Below are 22,012 nucleotides of genomic sequence, written 5' to 3' on the forward strand. Positions count from 1 at the left end.
TTAACTTGCTCAGATTGTCTGGATACAAGTGAAATCTGCTCACCAGTGCCCATAATCCAGGTGTTGTCGTATGAGTGTGTGGGGCTGCGATGTTCCATAACAGTCGACAGCTGGCATGTTCATGTCATCAATGAAGTAGACCAGCCGTCTGTTGCCAGCAGGGGAGTAGCTCCTGCCAGCTCTCTTCTCTAACGGCTGCTCAAGGTTCACTACAAGAAATTGCAAGGTAAAGAAGTTACCAAACTACATTTAACTTTGATAAAGGAAACATAATGATAGAAATGTCAAATTTGCTTTAGACTGGGAATATATCTAGAAAACGATTCAAAATGTATAAAGAAGAGCAAGTTTGGGATTTTTTTTTTTGGGGGGGGGGACCTTCTTCGCCTGTTCTGACTTTTAACACAGCCAGTAGATGGTGCTACAGTGTACTTGATGTGTTTCACTCCACCACAGTACAAGTCAAAGAGCGCTCTCACCCTGCAGCATTAGAGAGGTGGTGTAATAGTTTAAGGGTACTTTTGCGGTGGAAAAACCCTCTGGCAGACAGTCTAACTTCTCCCTGACGAGTGCAGTCTTTCCCACTCCTGCATTCCCCACAAGCATCACGGGCTGTCTCCTCTTGAGCAACAAGTCCATGAAGTAGCGAAGACGCACAGTCTCTGCTGTGTGCACCAGAACAGCCTGCAATCATAAAAACAGCAGGACAACACAGAACAGAAACATACATGGTTATTATGGCTTTCTTTGAGGGTGATTTATTGACAGACATGTGCTCAGTGAATTGTATGTGATTTATAATTTCTTGTATTTCCCCAGAACACCACAACTATTCTGTCATAATAGCATCATTTGCTGAGAACAAAACCCCACTAATTATGGCTCAGCAAGAGCCTTTGGAGCATTCACAGCTGTACGCAAGAGCATAAAGAAAGACAAAAGAGCGTGGGTGATAGCTCAAGCCTTGTTGCTCGTGCCTTCACCCCCACACAGTCTGGTATACAGAGTAGTAGATGGTAATCAGACACAGTGGCAAGCCTATCATCCATTCTAGCACTCCTGCCATAACCTCACGATGTGACTTTACCCTCTCTTATTATGTGCACTGAAGCATGCAAATATTTTTAATATGACTGTATTGTTCATTTTGGTTATTTTTCCTGAAGAAAGATTGTTGTGTTTGTGAATGTGATTATTTACAAAAATCACTTTGAAAAGTTTGTGGGGGATTTATTTTATTTTTTTCCTCACTGGTCCTATTCATTTATATCATAATCATTTATAAGTCCTCACCTGTAATGGTGTATAAGGTTCCATTTCCAATGGAGGCACAGCTTCACTCCAGGGTAGGAATCGTCGTGTCTGATGGTCAAGGTAGTAGTCGAACACCGTCCCTTGTGCCGGAAGCTTCACTGTCTTCATTTCCTTAGACCACCACCGACTGAACTCCACCCGATAATCATAGAGCTGGATGGATCATCAGACACATAATATGCATTAATTCCTATCATTTCAAATGGACAACCCCACCATCACCACAAACGAAAGACGGTTGAGCGTATATTCTACTTGGTCCCAGGTCACTCTTCATGATTCACTCAACAATGTCTTACATTGTCCTGTTTTGTTGTTGAAAACAGGAGAATACAATGTAAAATTGAACTAAGAGATAATAAGTGAACTTTTAAAGAAGATAATTGTAGCACACCTACAGCATACCAATTTTATATAGGAAAGTGCCCCGAGTTCCATGCAACACATATAATCTATTACTTGATAAGACTTACTTGACTGTCTTTCCTGTCTTTCTGTGCTTGAACTTCTATAATGATTTCAACACAACAGCAAACCAGTTTTTTAAATAAATGCTTGCATCAATAATGACAAAAAAAAAAGAAAATGCATAAAATTTTGATTGTATTTTTGATTGAAAGTATTCCACCATACCAATAGATCCATAATCACATCAAACCCAGAGGCACTTAAATCAGCTATACTTACCCTAATATGTACAATTGTAAAATAAATACAATTAATCTCAAACCAAACAATTACCTGGTCTTGAGACAAGGCCCCACCAAAAGCCCAAATGCAGGCAAAGACAAAATATGTCTCGTAGATCTCACGAGGGGAATCAGAAGAAATATTTTCTGGCGTCAGAAGGCAATCAAGAAAAGTGCAGAGTGTCTAAAAAGGATAAGATGTATTATTAGATCACAATTATGTTCGAGTTAAATGATATAAATGGAGAAAAAACACCGTTCAAGAGTGTGTGTTGTCTACCTGCACCATGCAGTTTTCTGTGATGGGAGTGACGGTCTTGAAGTTGTGCTTCATCCGTTCCAGACAACGTGGAACATATTTCTCAAACAGAATGGTGAGGTGGGCCCGTTCTGTCTGGCACCGTCGTTGGTCGATCCAGCTGGCAACAAATCTAAGCAACAAAAAGTATTAAATACATGAATTACCAGTACCTGAACCATCTAATCCTACTGTCGGTACTTCTATAATAACATAATTATAATGTCATTTAATAGCTCCTTTTATACATACTAGTATAATTACTCCCACACCTACTGTTACTACTACTAATAATAATCTTTAATATTAACTACAATATCATTGTCTAGCAATTCAGATTAAATATAAAATGCAATTCAAAGTATAAGAAATTGAAATAAACACAAAAACAAAATGACACAATAAAACAGAAAAATTAAAAATGGAGATAAGCAAAAAAAAAAATAGTGGCCACAATCAAAATGTTTTTTAAAATCACTAAAAGATACTGAATATTGACTGGCAAATAAGGAAAAATCTCCAGTGCACAAAAACAGAAACCCAGTCAATATTTGAAACAAAACTTTAATCAGGCATTCAGAAATACATAAAGGTTTTCATCCATTGATGAATTTAAAGAAAAATAGAAGGATTTTAAAATGAATTCTTAATTATCCTAAGTTAAAAAAGCTTTAACAGGTGATATTTCCCTTCTTTAGTCCCTTCTCTATTTACTTAGCAGGAGTGTAAAGTCCAATTAAGTAGATCTCTGTGAAACTCACGGGTTCCAGCCCAGGTCCTGCTGGTTCACATAAAGGATTCCTGCTCTGGACACAGTGGCAGGAGTTGCCATCCTCAGATGACTGATTTCAAACACCAGCCTCATGGATGAAGTAAGCGACACACGTTCATTACTGGCAAGAGTCAGAACCTGAAATTATAAGGCATTAAGTTTCCAAACTATCAAGACATCGGTAGAGTCAGTAAGACGGACTACACTCTACCCAAACGATAAGGAAAACTCTGTCCACATCTCATCGGGTTTGACATATTTACTTTAGAATATTTCAAAGGGGACAAGATCGCTGTGACATGTTTCATCACTCAGGGAAAAAGGCCGCCAAGTGCTCAGACTCGAGGAAGTGATTGCTAAAGGAGGGAGAAGTAAACATCTTTTTCTGTGTATACCACCTTGGTTGGTATGTGTTGTACAATAGTGTATGGGTGAACCGGAGGGAGGTACCTTGTTATCATCCATCACTGTGTTGAGTGATTCAATCCACATCGGATCAATGTCTCCATCCAACACAATCCACTTAGGCCCAAGGTGGGAGATGTTTGCCTGCTCTCGCATCAGTGATGAAAGTAAACCTCACGGCGAGATTGAGGAAAGAAAGGGGAAAAACAGAAAAGGTGTAAGTTTTAGCTAAGCATGGTGTCAGACAGTACAAATAGAAGTGGCAGCAATAATTGAGTGTTTCTCGTTTAATTTTAGCTGTTTACCATCTTTCCACTCTCGAGTTGCAGGATGAATGAAGCCAAACAGTTCATCTCTGTCTATTGCTTTTGGATTGAGGTCGTTCCAAACGGGCTTCCTCTTCAGGTTCACATAGGTTTTATGGAGAACTCTCAGTATCTGTGAAACAGGCCAGTTCGTCATGTGTCTGTCATTTACATTACAAATTAAGAATCTTTGCATTTTTGAGGCATGAACTGTCTCACCTGACTCTTCCCAGTCCCTGCATTTCCAACAACAAAGACAGAGTGACGTACCGCCATGAGCTCCTCCAGCTGAACCACCTGATGAAAGTAAACAGAATCACAAGATGTGGTTTTATGTTCTCATTAACCCGTCAGTCTTCTCAGGTCAATTTACACCGGTTCATTTGAAACCTTGAGGATAAAGGCCTCCTCAGGCTGCAGTTGGAGCTCCAGCGTTGTATTCCGGATTGCCATTTCGAATTCGCAGTCTCTCTCTCTGTCCACCTCAAGGCCAGGTAGCAGGTCTCCCAGCAGACCCAAGAAGATGGCGACATCCTCGGTCACAATCTTAGGCAAGTTGAAGTCTCGGAGTGCACGCATCAGCACCTAGGAATCATTTTTTAAGAAGAAAATTCTCTCTTCTTTGCATGTGAGATGACATGCAGATCTCACCTGCTCCTCCGGCCTCATCTTGTCTCTTCTTCTCAGGGATCCTGCCAGAACCAGAACAGATTTGACAGCACGCAAACCCCAATCGTAGTGGTCCTTGCAGAAAAACAAGAGAAGACAATGAAGATTAACAGTCTTGATTTTGCTTTTAGCCTGAAATTGATGACTCAAAGCAATGAGACTTGTTAGATAATTTCATGCCATGGTATTTTTCAGAATATGTATTACTGGTACCCTTGGTTCTGAAATAACAAAGCTCCTCCTACCTGCTTTGAGAGCAGTTTTTTGCAGAGAGTGTATAGAGTGATAAACTTCCTGGCTAAAAGCTTGGCACTCCTGAAGCCCTCCGCCACCAACATGATCTCACAAATAAGCTCAGTGTCAGGCACCACCATGGCACAGGGTCTTCAGAAGGACAAAGACAACAGGAAAACATATCTGTGGTGAATAAATGCTGTGTGTGGTAAATAAATGCTATAACATGTTATGAAGAAGAGCACTGTGTTATTCAAACCTGAAAAGAGCCTTGAGGTTCTCCGGCAGTTCTGTTCTTCCTGCGTAGCCGGGGTTCATGGTGATGAAAATCCCCATCGAGTCTTTTAAGATAATGTCCTTATCGAGGAAAAAGAACCTTCGGGGTGCCCGGCAATTATTATTGGAGGTTTCACAGTTATACGATGAACGGTGAAAGTTTATGGCTGCTCACCTTTTCTTTTTAGAGCGAATGGCGTCCTGTATGGTTTTGACCTGCACTGCGACAACTGACAAAACATCCACAGGGATACGGTTGAATTCATCAAAGCAACCCCACGCTCCGGTCTGAGCCAGCCCCTTATAGATGTTTCCGATAGACTTCAAGTAAATGGAAAAATATATCATTTTGCATTACAGCACATATTTATAACATGGGCACTGATTGATGTCAGGCAATGATCAACTCTGATCTGTTGAAGGTCACCTTGTAGTCCATCTGCTCAGAACAGTTGAAGATGTACACCATGACACCCATGGCCTTGCCCAAGTCCTTAGTGGTCTCCGTCTTCCCCGTTCCTGCAGGCCCTGCGGGGGCTCCGCCCATGATCAGGTGGAGTGATTGAGTTAAGGTGATGTAGCACCTGTACTTGGTGAAAACACAAATATAACACACATTTATTCTTAGCAATATTGTGTGACATGAACTTATTCCACTCAAATGATAACTGTTGAGCCATTGCTTTACCGGTCAGTCAGTGGGGTGATGACCAGACGTGGAGTGTTTCCAAGATACTCGTAAGAGTAACGGAAGTGAGCGTCACAGATCTTGACCATGCAGTGGTGAAGCTGCTCATCCCAACAATGTCGAAGCTGAGAAAGCCACTGAAAGGCCTGGGAGTTTGTAACCTGTGTGCACAAACAGCGATCATAAGACGATATGGCCAGATTCTACACATTCTATGTTACAAGAAGTAGACAGATAATGATAATATATTATGTTGCATTTTTCAGAAGAAGAAGAAGAAGAAGAAGAAGAAGAAGAAGAAGAAGAAGAAGAAGAAGAAGAAGAAGAAGAAGAAGAAGAAGAAGAAGAAGAAGAAGAAGAAGAAGAAATTTCATTTCTAACAAAATTTTCATTAAAAAGTCTCAAAGTGATATTAAACTATACAAACTGTTCCTAAGTGTAGCTAAATCAGACTTAATATCAATCAAGAAAAATGTTCATTGTGTCAACCTTTTGAGCAATCAGGCTGGCAACAATGTCTCTTGCATGGACGTCAATGGTGCATATAGTCATGATCTTCTGTCTGTCGCCCGGGCTGAGCTCGCCCAGCAGCATCCCGATCAACAGGTTGAGTTGAGAAATCTGTCAGGAACAAAAATACATACATACAATACATGCAAAATTGCATGCATTACTGTGGAAAATACACCCAAAAAAAGTCAAATCAAACTTCGAACTGACTACATTCAACTTTTCTGTCATTGAAAAGTTAATCCATGCCAAACATCATAAACAGGCAGAATGCGAACATGAGCTTTAACTGCTTTAAAGACAATCAAAATGGGTCCAGAGTTCTTGTTTTGACTGAAACGTCACCGAGTGCCATTTGTCCCTCATCCTGTATGACAGCAGATCCAATCAGTGCAGTTGGTTGAAGGCAAAGAGAGATTATACAAACAGCAGCCAAGGACATGTTAACCTTTAATAGTGCTGATGAATCTGACGAGAGTAATAATATAACTGTGAGTATATCACACAATGACACTCAGCCCAGATGTGAAATGTGAAAAGAGTGATGGGATGGTGAGATGGATTTTCCCTACTATGAAGCAGATAAACAATTTACTTGTACATTTTTTTCAGAGTTTAGTTTGTGAACTATCATTACAATAATCATCTTTGAAGCTACAGCCACATAAACATGGAACATTAAAAAGTAAACAATAAAAAAAACGTACCTGTTTCTTGTTGTAGTCCTTAAGTGCAGACTCAAATCCTTCTTCCAGTCTTTTAAACACAAGCTCCATATCATTTCCCCACCAGATCTGTGATCCTGTGAGTGCAACCTGGGCAGGGAATTCAAGAATCCACTGCTCTCTGGGTCTGTCCTCGTACACACTCACAGATTCAAACAGGTGACCTCTGATACATTCCTTCATGGTCTCCTCCAGACAAGAAAGCCATACCTCCACCTGATGTCAAGTAAATGTTGTTTGTAAATTTCTGACTATGCATATTGGTTGCATTCATTTGCACAAGATCTTACCGGGCCAGAACAACAACACTCTGTTTGGAGGGGGACAAATTCCCTCTCTCTGCTGTAAATGCCGACAGCACGTTTAGGATTGTCCAACTGCTCCTTTCTGTCAAACTCCAGATCAGACATGTTGTCAAAAAGTTTTGACAGATGGACAGTCACCTGCCAAACACAAGAAGCCTGTTGTCATGAAAAATATACCAAGTGTAGCAAAATGTGGTAAAAAAAAAACAAAAGTGAAGAAAACTTGTGAACCTCTCTGGGACGATTCCCCTTCGAGAGGATATCCAACAGATCTGCTGATGAGATAAAGTAAAATCGTGGAAAGGCAAGTCTCTTCGTCTCCAAATACTCAGCAAGGGCTTTCTCACATAAGGCCAACCTAATGAATAAAACATTGGATTGTTGAGCAGGAAACTTAAAACATAAAAGCAAACAAAAGTTACCGGTAGTAGAGAAAAAAAAACCGATGAACCTTGTTTGCAGATCCTCTAACGTCTCAAAAAGATTTGCTTTGTTGGTGGCCTCGATCACATTCTTAGTTTTGGCACTTTCCAGCATTAACCCCTGAAAATAAAATCTCAAAATATGACAAAGTGATGGCAGCAAAGGATTATTAATAGACCCATGACATACATTTGAATCCTGACCTGAAAATCTCCATCTATAGCTTGGAATCTCAGTGAGTCTGTGGGCAACTGTTGACAAATGTCATCACAGCCTTTGAAAATGCTTTCAAGGTAGGCCCATGTCCTCTGGACCTCGATCCAGACGATTAGCACAGAGTCGGCTACCATCAGCTGCTTCTGTAGATCCACTACCTGCGACAGGAAGTGATCGACATGCTTGCTCTGAAAGACGCTCTGGAGCTGAACCTTGAGGAAGACGATGGACAGAAATGAGTAGAATCCTTTGGAAGAATTTGTTCAGGTGCAAGCAGATTACCACCAAATCCATGACGCCAGACTGTTGCAGTTTGACGTTCAGACATTGTGATATATTTAAAAATATTCCATCAAATCAGCATGCCAAGTGATGAAAGTGTGGGGGATAGACACCAGAAGTAGCACGACTTCTAATTGCTGGCTGTAATGCTGCACCCCCTATACATCTGGTGTAAATGTTTAGACTGCCATGGCATGACAATACCCCATGTCCCTCCGACGGCTATAAATCTGAGGACTCAATAGGAACCTCTCCAGTCTCAGCTGTGCTGTTAGACACCCAGACAGGGGAAGGCCTTCCTCCATTTTTATCACCAACTCGTTCGCGGTGCCTCTTTCAGACAACAATGCTTGTAAAGAGTTTCATGCGATTTACAATGAAATCTTGTTCAGGAAAGTATTTATCTACCTGATGATCCTCAAGAGTTTCAATAAGTTCTTCGTCGCATTTAAGCAGGGGTAACGATGTCTGGTAATGTTCTTCATATGAAAGCTCCATTGATGCCCATGTTTTATTTATCTCTGTTACAACCTAAAATGGAAAAAAAAAAGAACAGCATATCTTAATGAATGGGATTGGACAAAATAAACAGCATAGCATGTGAAGAGAAAGACATTTACTACTAAACCTTGTTCAAGTTAGCTTATAGATGCAGTTACAGAGCGGTATGATCCTACTTTTGTTATCCTACCTTCTATGATTGAAGGAGCTCCTTCAGGCTCTGGTTGTAGATTTCTGATGATACTTTAATGATCCACAGAAGCAGAGAACCTCTTCATTTTAGAGGAATTATGAAAGAACTACATTGTCATTTAAAAACATTAGCTTTTTTTGTAATCTTTAAAAGGATGCATTTTTTACTTTGCAAATACTTTTGTTCATTTTCTTTTTATGAAAAAAAATACTTTTGGCATTTTTGCTGTTTATACTGAATGTGTGCATTGGTCCTTTTTATCTGTTTAATAAAGAAATTCGAGCTTAAAAAGACGCTCACAATGTAGGTGTGTTTCTACTGAAAATAAAACCTTCTCAATGGCCATTTCTTTGACTGCCTTATCCACGATGTTGCAAACTTCGTCTTCAAACAGATGGAGCTGCAAAGCCAAGAGGTCTTCCATCGTGGTGTTGTCTGTCACCGTGAAGTTCATCTATTAAAAGAAAACTCTAGTTAGGACACAAAATCTTAGATTTCTATCATACAAGCAAAAAAAAAAAAAAAAAAGACCACTGCTGTGTCGAGTTATCCACCTGCGTTGTCCTAATTAACTGCACCCAGTGACGCTCTCTTATTGCCAGGTTCTGCAGTTGACTCACAGCCCGCAGTGACGTCAACAAGTTCTTTACATAAAGGTCTAATCCAGAATACACATCCCACACACGAGCCTCTTTGTCAAGCTTCTGTATGTCCTACACAAACAGAAGGTAGGTAAACATAATTAGTTATTAGGGGCATCTGTTACAAAAAGCAATGGTGCATGAGAGCAAGACAGCAGGAGAGATGAGCTGGTGTGATGTAGCACTGTTGGTGACCTCACCTTGGCAAACCTCCTCAATTCTGCATCCATCTGGTCAACCTTTATCTGCCTCCATTTGGTCATTGTCCAGTTTTCCACACTGCTCTGTATAGATAAAGACACATACAGAGGGGTCAATGGGCTGAAGGGGTCTAACGGGGGCATTTAAGGGCTACGGGGCATTCAAAGAGTCATCGGCAGCCTGAAGGGGCTCGAGTCATTTAGCTATTGCAGTTTTGTGGGAGTGTGACAATACCTCACCTGTACATCTACTTTATTGAAGAATGACATTTAAGTGCACAATATGTTAAGTTTCTTACTTGCACATAAACCACGATGTCCCATAATTCTTTGAGAACTGTGATTTCCCGTCTGCACAGCTTGATGTCTTTGTACTCAGGAATAATGACATCAAACAGGTTTGTGGATTCTTGCAGCTCTGCCACTTCTTTCTCCATATCCTGGATTGCTTTTTCAGACTGGAAACGACATGGCAACAGTTATTCCCCCACAGTAGAGCACAACAATACTTGGAAAAAAACAAATACAAAAAAAAGTTAAAATCTTACTTTCTCCAAACTAACATAGGGATGCTCTGCATTGTAACTGAAAGGTGCCACTGATCGGAACATCTCCCTGAATTCAGTTTGTTTTCCCTGAAAAACAAATCTGTTTATTCTTCTTCAATCTAGGGAATATAATACAACACAAGTAAACCAGAAAAAGTGATTAGTCACCTCAAACTCAACACATTTCCTGCGTAATACCATGACTTCCGCGCTCTGCATTGGTGCCACCTCATGTCTTACTTTCAAGGCCAACTTTTTAGCCTCATTCCATTTCTCGGGAAGCTCCTGGAGAGATAACCGACTCAGTACTTTTAGCTTGAATGTGGAGAAATGCATTTGTCAAAATATAAAATCATTCTCTTGTTCTCTTCTTTACCTCCATTTGAGCGTAGAACTGGTCTGGTATGTTCACGTCATATCGTTCCAGGAGTGTTATTATTTCTCGAAGAGGTTCAAACATCTTGTCAGTGGCTTTTTGTCTGTCCTTAACAGCCAAGAGATGACTCATGACTTCCACAAAGTGGTGGTGGTCCAGTTTATTCACCCGGTGACTCAGCCCCTCAACAGTGGCTTGGATAAACTTCTGAAGTTCATCGAGGCTGAATGTAAAAAAAGTGACAGTCAGAACATTGTTGCTCCGACTTGGGCTGAAATTGAAAAACATAGAAACGAAACGTAGTGTACCTGTTGGTGACATAAGTCAAGAGGTGCTCTTTGAAAAGCCAGCTCCACTTTTTGATGGTGTTCAGAAGGCCCACTTTGTATAACTTGATGTCAACCCGAAACCACCCATCAAACACTCTGTAGTCTTCAAGCTGACAAATTTCAGCATACAGATCTTCATAACAATCAATCTGTGAGACAACGGTAGATATTACAGTTGGAAGAAAGAAAAAAAAAAAGCCATGTACTGGAAAAATATGATTCACAAGTTTAAAAAACTTTACCTTTTCTTTGAAGTTATTGATTGTGGGCGGGCTCTCGGGGAGTGTATTATAAGACTCCATCTCCTCTTCTGTGAGTTTACGTCCATACAGGAGAAACTGGCTGAGAAACTCGGCCCTGTCATCTTGCCAAAGATGGGTGTAGCAGTCAAACTTCCTCTGGTAATTTATTGCTTTCATCAGAACATTCTCCACTCGGTCCATTATCTCTTGTCTGAGGTCCAACAAATCCACCATGTCATCCATCACATCCTGTAATATTATATCACATGACATAAATATGAGGAGTGTACTACTGTTTGCAGAAGAATGAAGAATAATGACCAAGTTTGGTGAAGTGGGGGACAAGCTTTCATTGTTGGGGTGTCAAAATCAAACGCTTCTTTTGGGATTATTTCAGATCAAATACAGAAATAAAATAATCTAAACCCCAAGATTATTTCTTGAAAGCTCCAACAAAGGCCAGAAGTGCTGTGATGACTAATTAAAGATGATGCTGGCTTGTCGTTTGCAGTGCCCAGGAAGTCAGTGAATTAAAAAACCCTCAACTCAGGCTGGTCATTGTAAGACTATGCAGGGGATCCGCTTAGGCACTTTAAGACAGAGACGATAGAGAATCCCTCTTGCAATGACAATTCTATGGTCTCTGTTCATAACATCATGCACTAATAATTATTATATGAAACAAACAGACCATCAGGAATTATAACTAAGAGGTGAACTGACTAAATAGTGTTTGCTGTGTTTTAGTTAATTTTATCCTTTCTGTGCTGATATTAGTCACTGTTAATCCTTGTGCATATTAATATTTCATTTTTATACCGTCTTATTTAGGACTAAAGTGTCTTTATATTTATTCTGTGTGGAGCGATGTTTCAAAGAAAATTCCTTCAGCTATAAAAAATCTATTCTATTTCAAAATGTCAAAATTGTCTGAAAAATGCTGAAAAAGAATGATGAAACTGCTAAAATTACGTTAAAAACTGCTGAAAATATATAGAAATGTTCACAATGCTAATTGCAATTGAAATGTCTCAAATGCAACATAAGATACAGTTTTTGTACTTTTATCAAAGCGACAGTATATATGAAACTTTAGAAGCTGGTTTAGCATCATTTTAAAGGTTTAATGTGTTTTGCGGCTCTGGATAAATTTGATTTAGAGAAAAATCGCATAAATGGCTCTTCTAATCATAAAGTTTACAGACCTCTTTGTTAGTACTTTTGTCAGAGGAGTAAACAACATACTTCACCTTTGTTTAAAAAAAACATGTGCAGTGAATAGTACCTGATAGCTCTCAAAGCCAAGATGCGACGCCACTCTCCTGACGTTCAACGAGGTCTTGAACACATCTCCGACCAGTCCTTCCACCAGCTCATAGAGGCCATCTACTGCATCTCGCTCCATTGAAGGATAGAAGGTTAACTCCGAGCCATTCAGCATCAGCTGAGCCTCAAACAGAGGTGCCTGGTTTGGCCGTGACTCCATGTTGTCTGCAAAGAACTGAAGAGAGTGGCTGATGTAGCTGAAGAGCCCCTCCACCACCATCTCATCCACGTATTCGAGGTAAGACAGACATTCTTCTGAACCTGGAACCGCACGGAAAAATGCCAGATTGTCCTGAATAGATGTTCAAAAACAAAAGAGTGGATTAGAAAAGAAACTCTATGATCATAAGAACGTCCATTATCATAAATACAGCCATACACACCTGAACCAGTTTGTTTATCGAGTCTCCATCTTTCTGCATGGAGCTGTACTTTCTGCTTACAGAGTCTTCCTTTTCCTCCAGGTGGATGAGCGAGCCTTTCTTGTTTTCCTTTCTGGAGAACATCACCTGTTTGCTCCACTGCTTTATCACAGACTGGATGGCCTCACAGTTTTCCTTGGCTCGACTAACTCGACATGCAAGATCCTGGACAAGCGGCTTGACGGTGCTGATGAAGCTCCAGCAGTCCCGGTGATGCCACGTGAGGTCGGCCTCTGCTCTGGTGAGCTGCACGTCAACGGACTCCAGCTCAGCTCGGATGAGTGGAAGCTCGACCTCTAACACTCTCTGTTTGAGCTGGTTGTACCATTCCACCACCATCTGCAAATTGCTCACATACTGGAAATCACAAGTGTGGAGAAGAAAAAAAAAACCCTGAAGAAGACATGTTTGACTCTGACTGGTGGGTTTGAGTCTCGCATGATGAAATGTTTGTTTCTTACCTTCGTGAGCATGCCACGCTGGTCAAAAACAGTCAGAGCAGCCGCAGGGATGTTAATCTGCCTGAGCATCTGAATACACTTGACGTCTTTCAAGACCTCAGTGAGCTGAGCAGGGAAGAGGTTTACCCTTAAGGTTATACTGAGGTGCTGGGAAAACAATTTGTACTGACAAAAACAATCGAAGGAAATAATGAAAAATACAACCGTAATTGCAGCAGCAACTGTTGCTTTAGCATAAGGTATTAAATTAATGTACTTGTTAAATAACTGCCACACCCCCCACCCCTCCACCCCTTTTTTTATGAGAGTAAATGGCAGCATAGGGGTGTTTAGTAAATAGTGAAATCAAAAATCGGTGGAATCTGAAAAATACCTGCACAGTAAAAACCTGCAATCCTGTTGCAATGCATTAGTTACCTTTGGATTGAAGTTGACTGAGATCAGTCCAGATGATGAAGTTCTGGAGATCAGGGGTTGGTTCAGGTTGATCAGACAGCATTGTTCCAAACCATTACACCAATCAGAGTAAATGTCCTCCTCATACTGGTCCAGGAGACGTAACATCTCTGTGTGCACCTGGCTCTCATTCACCATCTCAACGCCTTCAGCAGGCCTGGAAAGAATGGACACATTTCTTGAGAATCAATATCTTGTCTTTGTAATAAGTACTTCTTCATTGATTCCACAGTTTTACGGACATGTCAAGCAGCAATCTGAGCTTTTCCCACGATGACTGGAGGCGATCTCTAAGCATTTTTGCCCATTTCAAAGCTCCAGATGTGTGTGTCATATTCTTAATCAGACCACTTTCCCTCTGTAGATTAAACGAGGGGGAAAAACATTATTTACAGTGACAACATTTACAAATATTTGCTCATTTAATGTTAAGATTTGGTCATACCGATACCTGATCAAGTTGGGATGTATACAGAGATTTGCAGTGCTCCAACTCTTCTTTGAAATGATGCTGAAGCAGAACGAAGTTGGGGCTGAATATCTCTCTCACTTGTCTCTTCTCCAGAAATGGTCCAAAGACAATAAGCATCTGAAACAAACCCCACCACCCGAAACGAGTTGTCGTCTCACTCGTGATTCAGTTCATCAATAATGCAATAAATGCCAAACTAGGACATGCTCCAACTTACTTTCAAAGCTGATTCCAGTCCTGAGCAATCCTTAAAAACCAGGCACAGAAGGTTGGCGAGGCGGAAATCGAGGTCCACAACCCTTTGCTGGAAATCCAGAAACTCATTTTCAAAACCCTGACGAGAAAAACAGCAGTTAAACATTATTTAATGAAAAGCCATAGTAGTGAAACATTAATATCACCGATGGACTTTCAGTGGGAAGCAATGTGACTGCCAAAACAATCTGACACACCTGAGAGTTGAGGTCAAGTGCATTGTGTTTACTTTGCTTCAGTGCTTGGCAGCAGTCACTGAACTCCTTGTTCATCTGAGCAGCTTGCTCACTGTGGAGTTTCCCTTTGATACCACCAAATTCAAGCTTTTCCAGGCGCTCAAAGTACAGCACAGTTTTAAACAAGTCCTGCAATGTAAACACTGTTTTAAAAAGAAAAACCTACATAAAATATAATACATTACGATGAAACTGCTTGTGAAAAAAGAAATACAAAGTGTTCTGACCTCCAGCTGCAGCAAACGATTCAGGAATTGGTTGAAACGTGAAAAGATCATGGCAGAAGGGAAATCCCAGGGTGCGTGTTTCACTTGGTTTGCCAGCTTCTCCCTCTGGGTCCGGTAACTCTCTTGAAAACATCTGAAGACTTTTATCGCCCTCTCCACCATTTGTAAACTTTCCTTTGAATCGTCTCGGAGTAGCAGATCATCAGACAGGTATGCAGAGGCCTACGGCGTAGAAAAGTTTTATATCTTTGAATTTGCTCGAGCAGACAGTCGAAAACATAAATCAGCATTTGCTGGGGACAAACATCAAGTGTGCACTGTGTTGAAATATTTATGTAATCTAATTAATACAAAAAAACAATATTGAACAATCTCTAAGTGTTTTAGGTGATGATTGTGTATTACCTGTTCAATAAGCATGTTGCCAAGTTCCTGCAGTAGCACCACGATGCGTGCCGGCCTTTGATAAGCCTGGCAGTTGGTCCAGATGAGGAAAAGCAAATGGAAGAGTGCAGGTGTTTTGGTTTCCATTGAGGGAAACCCTTGCTTCTCCAGCTGAGACAGATGTGCATGCAAAGGCTGCAGATGAACGTCAATATCCCGGGCTTCCTGAAGTGCTTTTTGTTTTTGCAGAATGGTGCAGAAAATATAATGGCGATGAAGATGAGGTGTTTTAACAAAGTCAATATGCTTTGCATATAGATCACGTAAGATACATAGTAAAGAAAGTCTTTTTTAAAAGTAGACAGCACTCGTACTCACCATTAAACACATTTTCAGTGAGGGTCCCGATCGTTGGACTATAGCTGCTATTCATTACTTCCAACATCTTTGCCATCATTTGAACAGCAGGACTCTGAAGCTACAAATGAAAGGTTCAGACACTTTACAAAGATGACAACAAAAGCGAATAGAAATAAAAGAAATCGCAAACGGGATGGATTGGTCTACCTGGTGGTAAATGCTCCCTATGTTGCTCTTCCTGGAAGCCCAGAATTTGAGCTCTGCGTCGGGGCCTGGATTACTGCCTGTCATAAGCAGATCTGATGGATCCTCCTTTAAGATTTTCTGGATGAGATTTGTCCAGTTGATGACCTGGGTTTCTATGGTATGGGCCAACGTCCTGTCGTAGTTTTCATACCTAAGTGGGTGAAATGAATAAACAAACAAACAAACAAATAACTAAATAAGCAAGCTGACATTACAACAAACAGCACCGTTTTCAAAAGGCACGAGAAGATTGTGGGTTATCTCACATTTCTAATGCATGGTATGATTTTTCCAACCAGTCTGTTGTCGCTGGGAGGGGGAGGACGGTTTCCCCCAAAACCTGTCCTCGAACCATCAACATCTTGCTGCACATGCTCTCAACATGACGGATGATGTCTGCAGACATCAGATTTGGCCACATCTGGTGGTTCTGATAGTTCGATAACAGAGGACCCCATACCTTCAAAACACATAATTGCAAGGTTCATGTAAAACAACACATATATTTCTGATGTATGCGTCTGAGTGAGGATGCACCCATCACCTGCTCCACCGTGCACGACAGCTGCAGGAATGGTGGTGGAGACAACAGGCCAAAAAGGAGAAGCTCCCTGTAGTTTTCATGGTTGATGGGAACAACCCTCTTCTTAAGGATATAAATTTGCTTTTGTGAAGCCACAGATTGCACCTGCATGTGAAATAAAAGGATTTTATTATTATTATTATTATTATTATTATTATTATTAGAGATTTGTTAAAACAACCAATTTAAACATACTGCAAGAGTGTATGTGTTGAAAGCAGCACATAGGGTGTCTGAATCAATCATACCTCAGTAGATACCAGCAGACTCTCTTTTTTAGACGTGCAGAAAAACACCACTGCCCCTTTCTCCAAGAAGTCCCTCAGAGTTGTTTGGAACTGTTCGCTGGCGGCACTCTTCTCCCACGTCGGACGCTGCAGTCTCAGGAGCACACAAACTTTCTCCTCCACGAACTTCACTCGGACGTCGTCCAGAAAGCAGGGAACACTCTCTTCTTCTTCTTCGTCGGACATGACGGCGCTGCGACCATGACGAGCCCGCAGCCGCCGAGGAAACTCTGGGAAAGAAAAGAAACACGCAGCGACAGGTATCTGTCTGTGGATTAATACAGTATTTTGGGGGGGGGGGGGGGGGGTTTGGAAAGGTTTTTGTAAAAGATTTTCCGGAGCTGCTCGGTCCCGGAGGCGTTTCCGCGTTGTGTTGCTAAGCAACAGACAGACTAATCAATCACTACCGGGTGGGCCTTAAACACCGAAATATCACTGAATCCCTTGTATTTGAAGTTTTATTATTGCAACGCATTTATTTGGTTCGCGAATTTATCGAGTATTATTGACTTTATGGTAGTTTTGTTACTGCGTCACGTGCAGTGTCCCGTTTTGTGAAGTTCCCTGCTGAAGGGGGGTGGGGGGCTGTTGAATTTCTGTTTTCAACACATAAGAGAGTCATATATTTTATTGTTTATACTTTTTCTATCTCCAAGCTTTTGTACAGTATGTAATCCAAATAGAATGAAGACAAGAAAGCAAGGTTGACAAACATAAAGCTCATGGGACAAAACCGGCCCACAAGACGCTCCATTCCATCCCGCCTCACCACCAAGGGAAATTGTTAGAATTTGAAAGAAAACATCCATCCATCTTCTATACCACTTAATTCTGCGTGCAGGGCTGCAGGGCGCTGGAGCTTACTATAAGTGAAGATAGGTTACACCCTGGACAGGCAACCAGTCTATCACAGGACAAACACACAGAGACAGACAACGACACACACTCGCCCTCCCATTAGATGTAATTTTAGGGTCATCAATTAACTTCACATGCATGTTGTGGGAGGAAATGTGAGAAGAACATGCAAACTCCACACAGAAAGGCCCTGGGTGGTATCTGAACCTTCTCACTGTGAGGTAAGAGCAGTGAACACTGCACAGCTGAATCTTTTTTTTAAAAATGTATTTCTTTACAGATTTCCCGATTACAGTGGACACAATATAAAACTGAGACCAGAGCTGAGATATCAGTGATGCTGACAAGAAAGCTTCTTGAAAACACAGGAGCCTCAAAGTCATGCTGTCACAGTGAATTTATAAAAAAATGCTCAATGCAAAAACAGCTATGGGAAATGTTTATTGAGCATTTCACTATATTTTGCACCAGAAGGTATCAATAAAATAGGATTCATGTTGAGACTGTAATCATTTTCAGTATTAATTGTTCGGTTATGCAGAAATGTAGATATTTTTACCATGTATACTTTTCGCCAGAACAACGAAACATTTTAAGTCTAAATTGAAAGATTATTATTGCACTATTTTACCAGTCTGGCCCACTCAAGGTGAAATTGTGCTATATGTGGCCCCTGAACTAAAATGTGTTTGACACCCCTGGCTTAAAGACATTTTGACCCAAATGAGCAGTAGGTTTCTGCTACTCAACTCAGATGAGACAGAAGTTATCATACTATGCAGTAGAACACCACAGATTTCAAAGAAAACATTGATTTGTGGAGTTTGGATTGTGTTCACCGGACATTGTATAAATTATGCCTTTCATTATTCACCAATGTGATTACTTGCGACTTATCAATACCCTTGCAATGAATACAGTGTGCAGCACTGCTGGAAGAAGAAAAACAGCATAGATCAGCATGAGACCCTTGCTTATGTATGGTGGTCTTACAGCCAGTCTCTATTTAGTGGTCCAATGATATGTTATGTTTTGGTGCTTGTATGTGAACGAAGAAGTGAAAATATTCCATGTTGATAATACAGTCACTTGGGCAACTGCAAAAATTCTTGATTTAAATATGTGAAACTCTGTGGCCCACTTTTATGGCAGGAATGGACAGCAGGAATGCGTGTTAGAGTAAAGGCTGTAGTAAAATATGTGAGATGTGTGTGTGGCGACTGTGTTGTCCTGGCACCACTGCACTGTACCCAGCAACTGCCATTTACAAGGAATTTTACAACACCCCACTTCAGAGCAGCCTGTGGGTCCCGTGGTTGTGAAATGGCTTTAAATAAAGAGCAAATTGCACTTTTGGGGGTAGTTTGGTGATTCAATTAGATTGAATAGTGGATAGTTAAAGTTTAGTATTTTTAAAGTGTATTAAACATTAAGGACAACTTGAGAACAGCATTGATAACACTTGATGCTGATCCTGCAAACAGACCTATTCCGGATGATTGAGGGAAAGCAAAGTGAGACAAACTCTTCAGATTCGCAGGTGGCTCTACCGTTTTGGACCTCATCACTAACAATGATGAGACCACCTACGGGAACGAGATTGCCTGCCTGTTGCCATGGTGCTAATAACAAGTTGGGAGCAATGCATTCAAGCAGTTAAGACGGAGATGGCTTCTGATGTAATCGACACACGCATTTCACTGTGAAAATCAGCACAGATGTTAACATGGTTGGGGAAATGAGTCACTCAGTTTTGCTAAAGACCAAAAAACAAATTGCCTCAAATAGGATGTGATCATACCTTTATCACCAAAAGAGAGGAATGCAACAGTCAACATGTTGCAATCAAGTCCATGTGCAGTTACTCATTCCTTCGTGGTGGCAGAACCTAACCGTCTATGGAGAAAACATGCCTCTTATCCCTGAGCTGCAGTACAAACTGGGGCCAACTGTATTCTCTCAAGCAAACAAAAAACGATTCCTTAGGAAACAAAGCTGTTCAGACCTGGCACTGTACCTGCCACCTCAACAATTTTCCTGCCAAGGCTTGTTACACTGCTGAGTTAGCCTCCCAAATATCTCTATCCAGTGCTTGTTGTGCAGTCTGCCACCACAAAGTATGTGCTGCAACTTTGCTGTCAGTCCTGTCATCATTCACTTGGACCTGCTTCCAAAACTGGTGTTTTGCTCCTGTGCATAAACTGTTAATAATACCTCATTTTATTAACACTTATAACTTTGTATATTTATATTTATCTGTATAGAGGTCTCTTTTTGTATGACATATCACACTATGGGCCTTAAATAGCTTCACAATTAACACCTGTAAGATGCTCTATAGTATCTTACAAAGATGTGAGTACTTCTGAAATTAACAAATTTAATTGTGACTGGTTAGAGAAGCGAGGTTGAAAGTGAAAGTTTGCTGACTTGAGTCCCACTGTGAACCCCCCGCCCCCAAATTTAACATGTGGATAACGTGACCCACTGTGGTGGCCCTGAAGTGAGCAGTGTGCAGTATGACAACAATAAGGTATCAATAAAATGGGCAATCAGATGTCTGCTTCAGCTGTTCAGTCTTTTCACCTTTTAAGCAAATACATGCATACATGGCATCTCATGGTATATAATGTCGTTTTTAAATTAATCACACACGAATCATTACACACGTTATGTTTAAGTTTTTAAATTGCAGGTTTTCTCATAAGACACATGTTGCATGTGATATAATGATGGATATAGTCATTCTATCAAATTGCTGGATATTTTTCAGCAATTTGAAGCTTCTCAAAGAAATTTTGTCTTCAGTAAATGCCATTGCAAGTGTACGTTCAGTGGAGACAGGAACGTGCTTGAATCTTCCAGACAAAGGAGGTTTAATATGAATCAAAGATACCTGCTGTGGGAATCTAGCGTTTGACAACCTGGCTGTTTCAACATCTCCATGTATTGTTTAATTAATGTTTGATGCTATAATTTAATAGATTGCATCCTGGATTTCAAATAAGATACAAAAAAGTTGTGTACTATATTTCCTGCTGAATGAACACACAAGAAATCAACTGCTAAATAAATGTTGTTGTTTTTTTGGTTTATTTTTTAGCGGTTTAGAATAAACCCAGAAGTCATACTTATCAAAGGTTGAGAAGTTGTTGGGGTTTTTTTTGTGACACTCCCCATGACATCCTGTAGAGGGCACTGGCTTTTCTCTTTTCACTGAGCTTCATGCAGAAGCAACAGAGCTGAATATTCTAACATGTTACTCAGCTTACAAATGTATTTAAATTATTAGATAGATAGATAGATAGATAGATAGATAGATAGATAGATAGATAGATAGATAGATAGATAGATAGATAGATAGATAGATAGATAGATAGATAGATTTCATGCACTCAATTTTAAAGTGGAAAAATAGAAGTTGTTTGAATTAATTGGCTGAAAGTGGCATGTTTTAGGTTTTGAAATGTCCAGAAATTAATCTGCGAGCCATATTTAAAAACACAGACGTGTCAGGACGGGGGCGCGCAGCGTGCGTCTGTTGTTTGCTGATCTCCCGTCCATATAATAATTGATCCCATTGAATAAATAATGATATCTTGTCAATCATCCCGTCGCAAGTTATTTCTCCACCTGCCTCCGGGAGGATCAACTCTCGTTGAGATGTGCGGTGGCAAATAACAGCCTGCAACACGTGTTCTGGTTTTTTTTGCCCCGTAGTGAATTAACGCCCATGTAATGAATGTTAAAAAGTGAGACTGCTGCGCGCCTCTCGCCCTGACTGACTGACTGGATCTCCGCTGGCAGATCTCTCCAAATCCGACCATATAGTACTTAAAGCTCTTCGGGTGTTATGTAAGCCCCGGAATGAACAAATTTGTTAGCCCACACCCGAGGGTATCTGGTGATGGATATGTGGTCCTGGGGGACCAGGGAAGCCGCAGCACGACAGCCGGCCGTTTATCTTGAAAGGCTTGTTTTAAGTGTTCCCCGGCTGAGAAACAAAAGCTTAAAGGGCCCCCATTACCTTACAATTGTTGTACAATCTCCCATTGTTCAGATAGTTCACACACATAGGTATTAGAACATATGTCATGTATTAGGCTTTCCTACTGCTTTGAGTGGCTGCATGGATGAAACTCACCTACAAGCTGTGGATCTAATGGTCAAAAATTAAATAAATAAAAGACTGTTATGCAGAGGTTATACAAATAGGGACATTTTTAATGCACGGCTCATGTCTGTGGCATCTGTGCATGTCTGCAGAGCGGGGTGAATCTGGGTCCAGGCGGTTGGGT

At 40.7% G+C, this 22,012-nt stretch overlaps 1 protein-coding gene across 1 annotated transcript in view; it reads right to left on the minus strand.

Moving 5' to 3' along the window:
* LOC308133805 (dynein axonemal heavy chain 11) overlaps positions 1–17,042 on the minus strand; it is a gene marked incomplete at both ends in the record, with an annotated part of 35,414 nt that extends 18,372 nt beyond the window's left edge. The window contains 47 exons of the mRNA XM_080501317.1: positions 44–209; positions 480–684; positions 1,294–1,467; positions 2,056–2,187; positions 2,284–2,434; positions 3,063–3,211; positions 3,524–3,651; positions 3,784–3,916; positions 4,003–4,080; positions 4,174–4,368; positions 4,435–4,527; positions 4,698–4,836; positions 4,946–5,062; positions 5,138–5,283; positions 5,390–5,546; positions 5,651–5,811; positions 6,140–6,271; positions 6,868–7,101; positions 7,176–7,328; positions 7,422–7,548; positions 7,642–7,733; positions 7,817–8,041; positions 8,520–8,642; positions 9,137–9,259; positions 9,360–9,518; positions 9,647–9,730; positions 9,946–10,104; positions 10,195–10,281; positions 10,363–10,479; positions 10,571–10,793; positions 10,879–11,048; positions 11,142–11,390; positions 12,427–12,759; positions 12,851–13,246; positions 13,351–13,455; positions 13,768–13,963; positions 14,049–14,164; positions 14,258–14,395; positions 14,496–14,612; positions 14,731–14,898; positions 14,997–15,218; positions 15,402–15,613; positions 15,759–15,858; positions 15,948–16,137; positions 16,253–16,446; positions 16,531–16,674; positions 16,818–17,042. Coding sequence (XP_080357443.1) covers positions 44–209; positions 480–684; positions 1,294–1,467; positions 2,056–2,187; positions 2,284–2,434; positions 3,063–3,211; positions 3,524–3,651; positions 3,784–3,916; positions 4,003–4,080; positions 4,174–4,368; positions 4,435–4,527; positions 4,698–4,836; positions 4,946–5,062; positions 5,138–5,283; positions 5,390–5,546; positions 5,651–5,811; positions 6,140–6,271; positions 6,868–7,101; positions 7,176–7,328; positions 7,422–7,548; positions 7,642–7,733; positions 7,817–8,041; positions 8,520–8,642; positions 9,137–9,259; positions 9,360–9,518; positions 9,647–9,730; positions 9,946–10,104; positions 10,195–10,281; positions 10,363–10,479; positions 10,571–10,793; positions 10,879–11,048; positions 11,142–11,390; positions 12,427–12,759; positions 12,851–13,246; positions 13,351–13,455; positions 13,768–13,963; positions 14,049–14,164; positions 14,258–14,395; positions 14,496–14,612; positions 14,731–14,898; positions 14,997–15,218; positions 15,402–15,613; positions 15,759–15,858; positions 15,948–16,137; positions 16,253–16,446; positions 16,531–16,674; positions 16,818–17,042 — 7,637 coding nt within the window. The remainder of the gene's footprint in view (positions 1–43; positions 210–479; positions 685–1,293; positions 1,468–2,055; positions 2,188–2,283; positions 2,435–3,062; positions 3,212–3,523; positions 3,652–3,783; positions 3,917–4,002; positions 4,081–4,173; positions 4,369–4,434; positions 4,528–4,697; positions 4,837–4,945; positions 5,063–5,137; positions 5,284–5,389; positions 5,547–5,650; positions 5,812–6,139; positions 6,272–6,867; positions 7,102–7,175; positions 7,329–7,421; positions 7,549–7,641; positions 7,734–7,816; positions 8,042–8,519; positions 8,643–9,136; positions 9,260–9,359; positions 9,519–9,646; positions 9,731–9,945; positions 10,105–10,194; positions 10,282–10,362; positions 10,480–10,570; positions 10,794–10,878; positions 11,049–11,141; positions 11,391–12,426; positions 12,760–12,850; positions 13,247–13,350; positions 13,456–13,767; positions 13,964–14,048; positions 14,165–14,257; positions 14,396–14,495; positions 14,613–14,730; positions 14,899–14,996; positions 15,219–15,401; positions 15,614–15,758; positions 15,859–15,947; positions 16,138–16,252; positions 16,447–16,530; positions 16,675–16,817) is intronic.
* Positions 17,043–22,012: the final 4,970 nt, after the last annotated feature.

The sequence above is a fragment of the Blennius ocellaris genome (assembly GCF_963422515.1).
Source record: "Blennius ocellaris genome assembly, chromosome: 8".
Lineage (NCBI taxonomy): Eukaryota > Metazoa > Chordata > Actinopteri > Blenniiformes > Blenniidae > Blennius > Blennius ocellaris.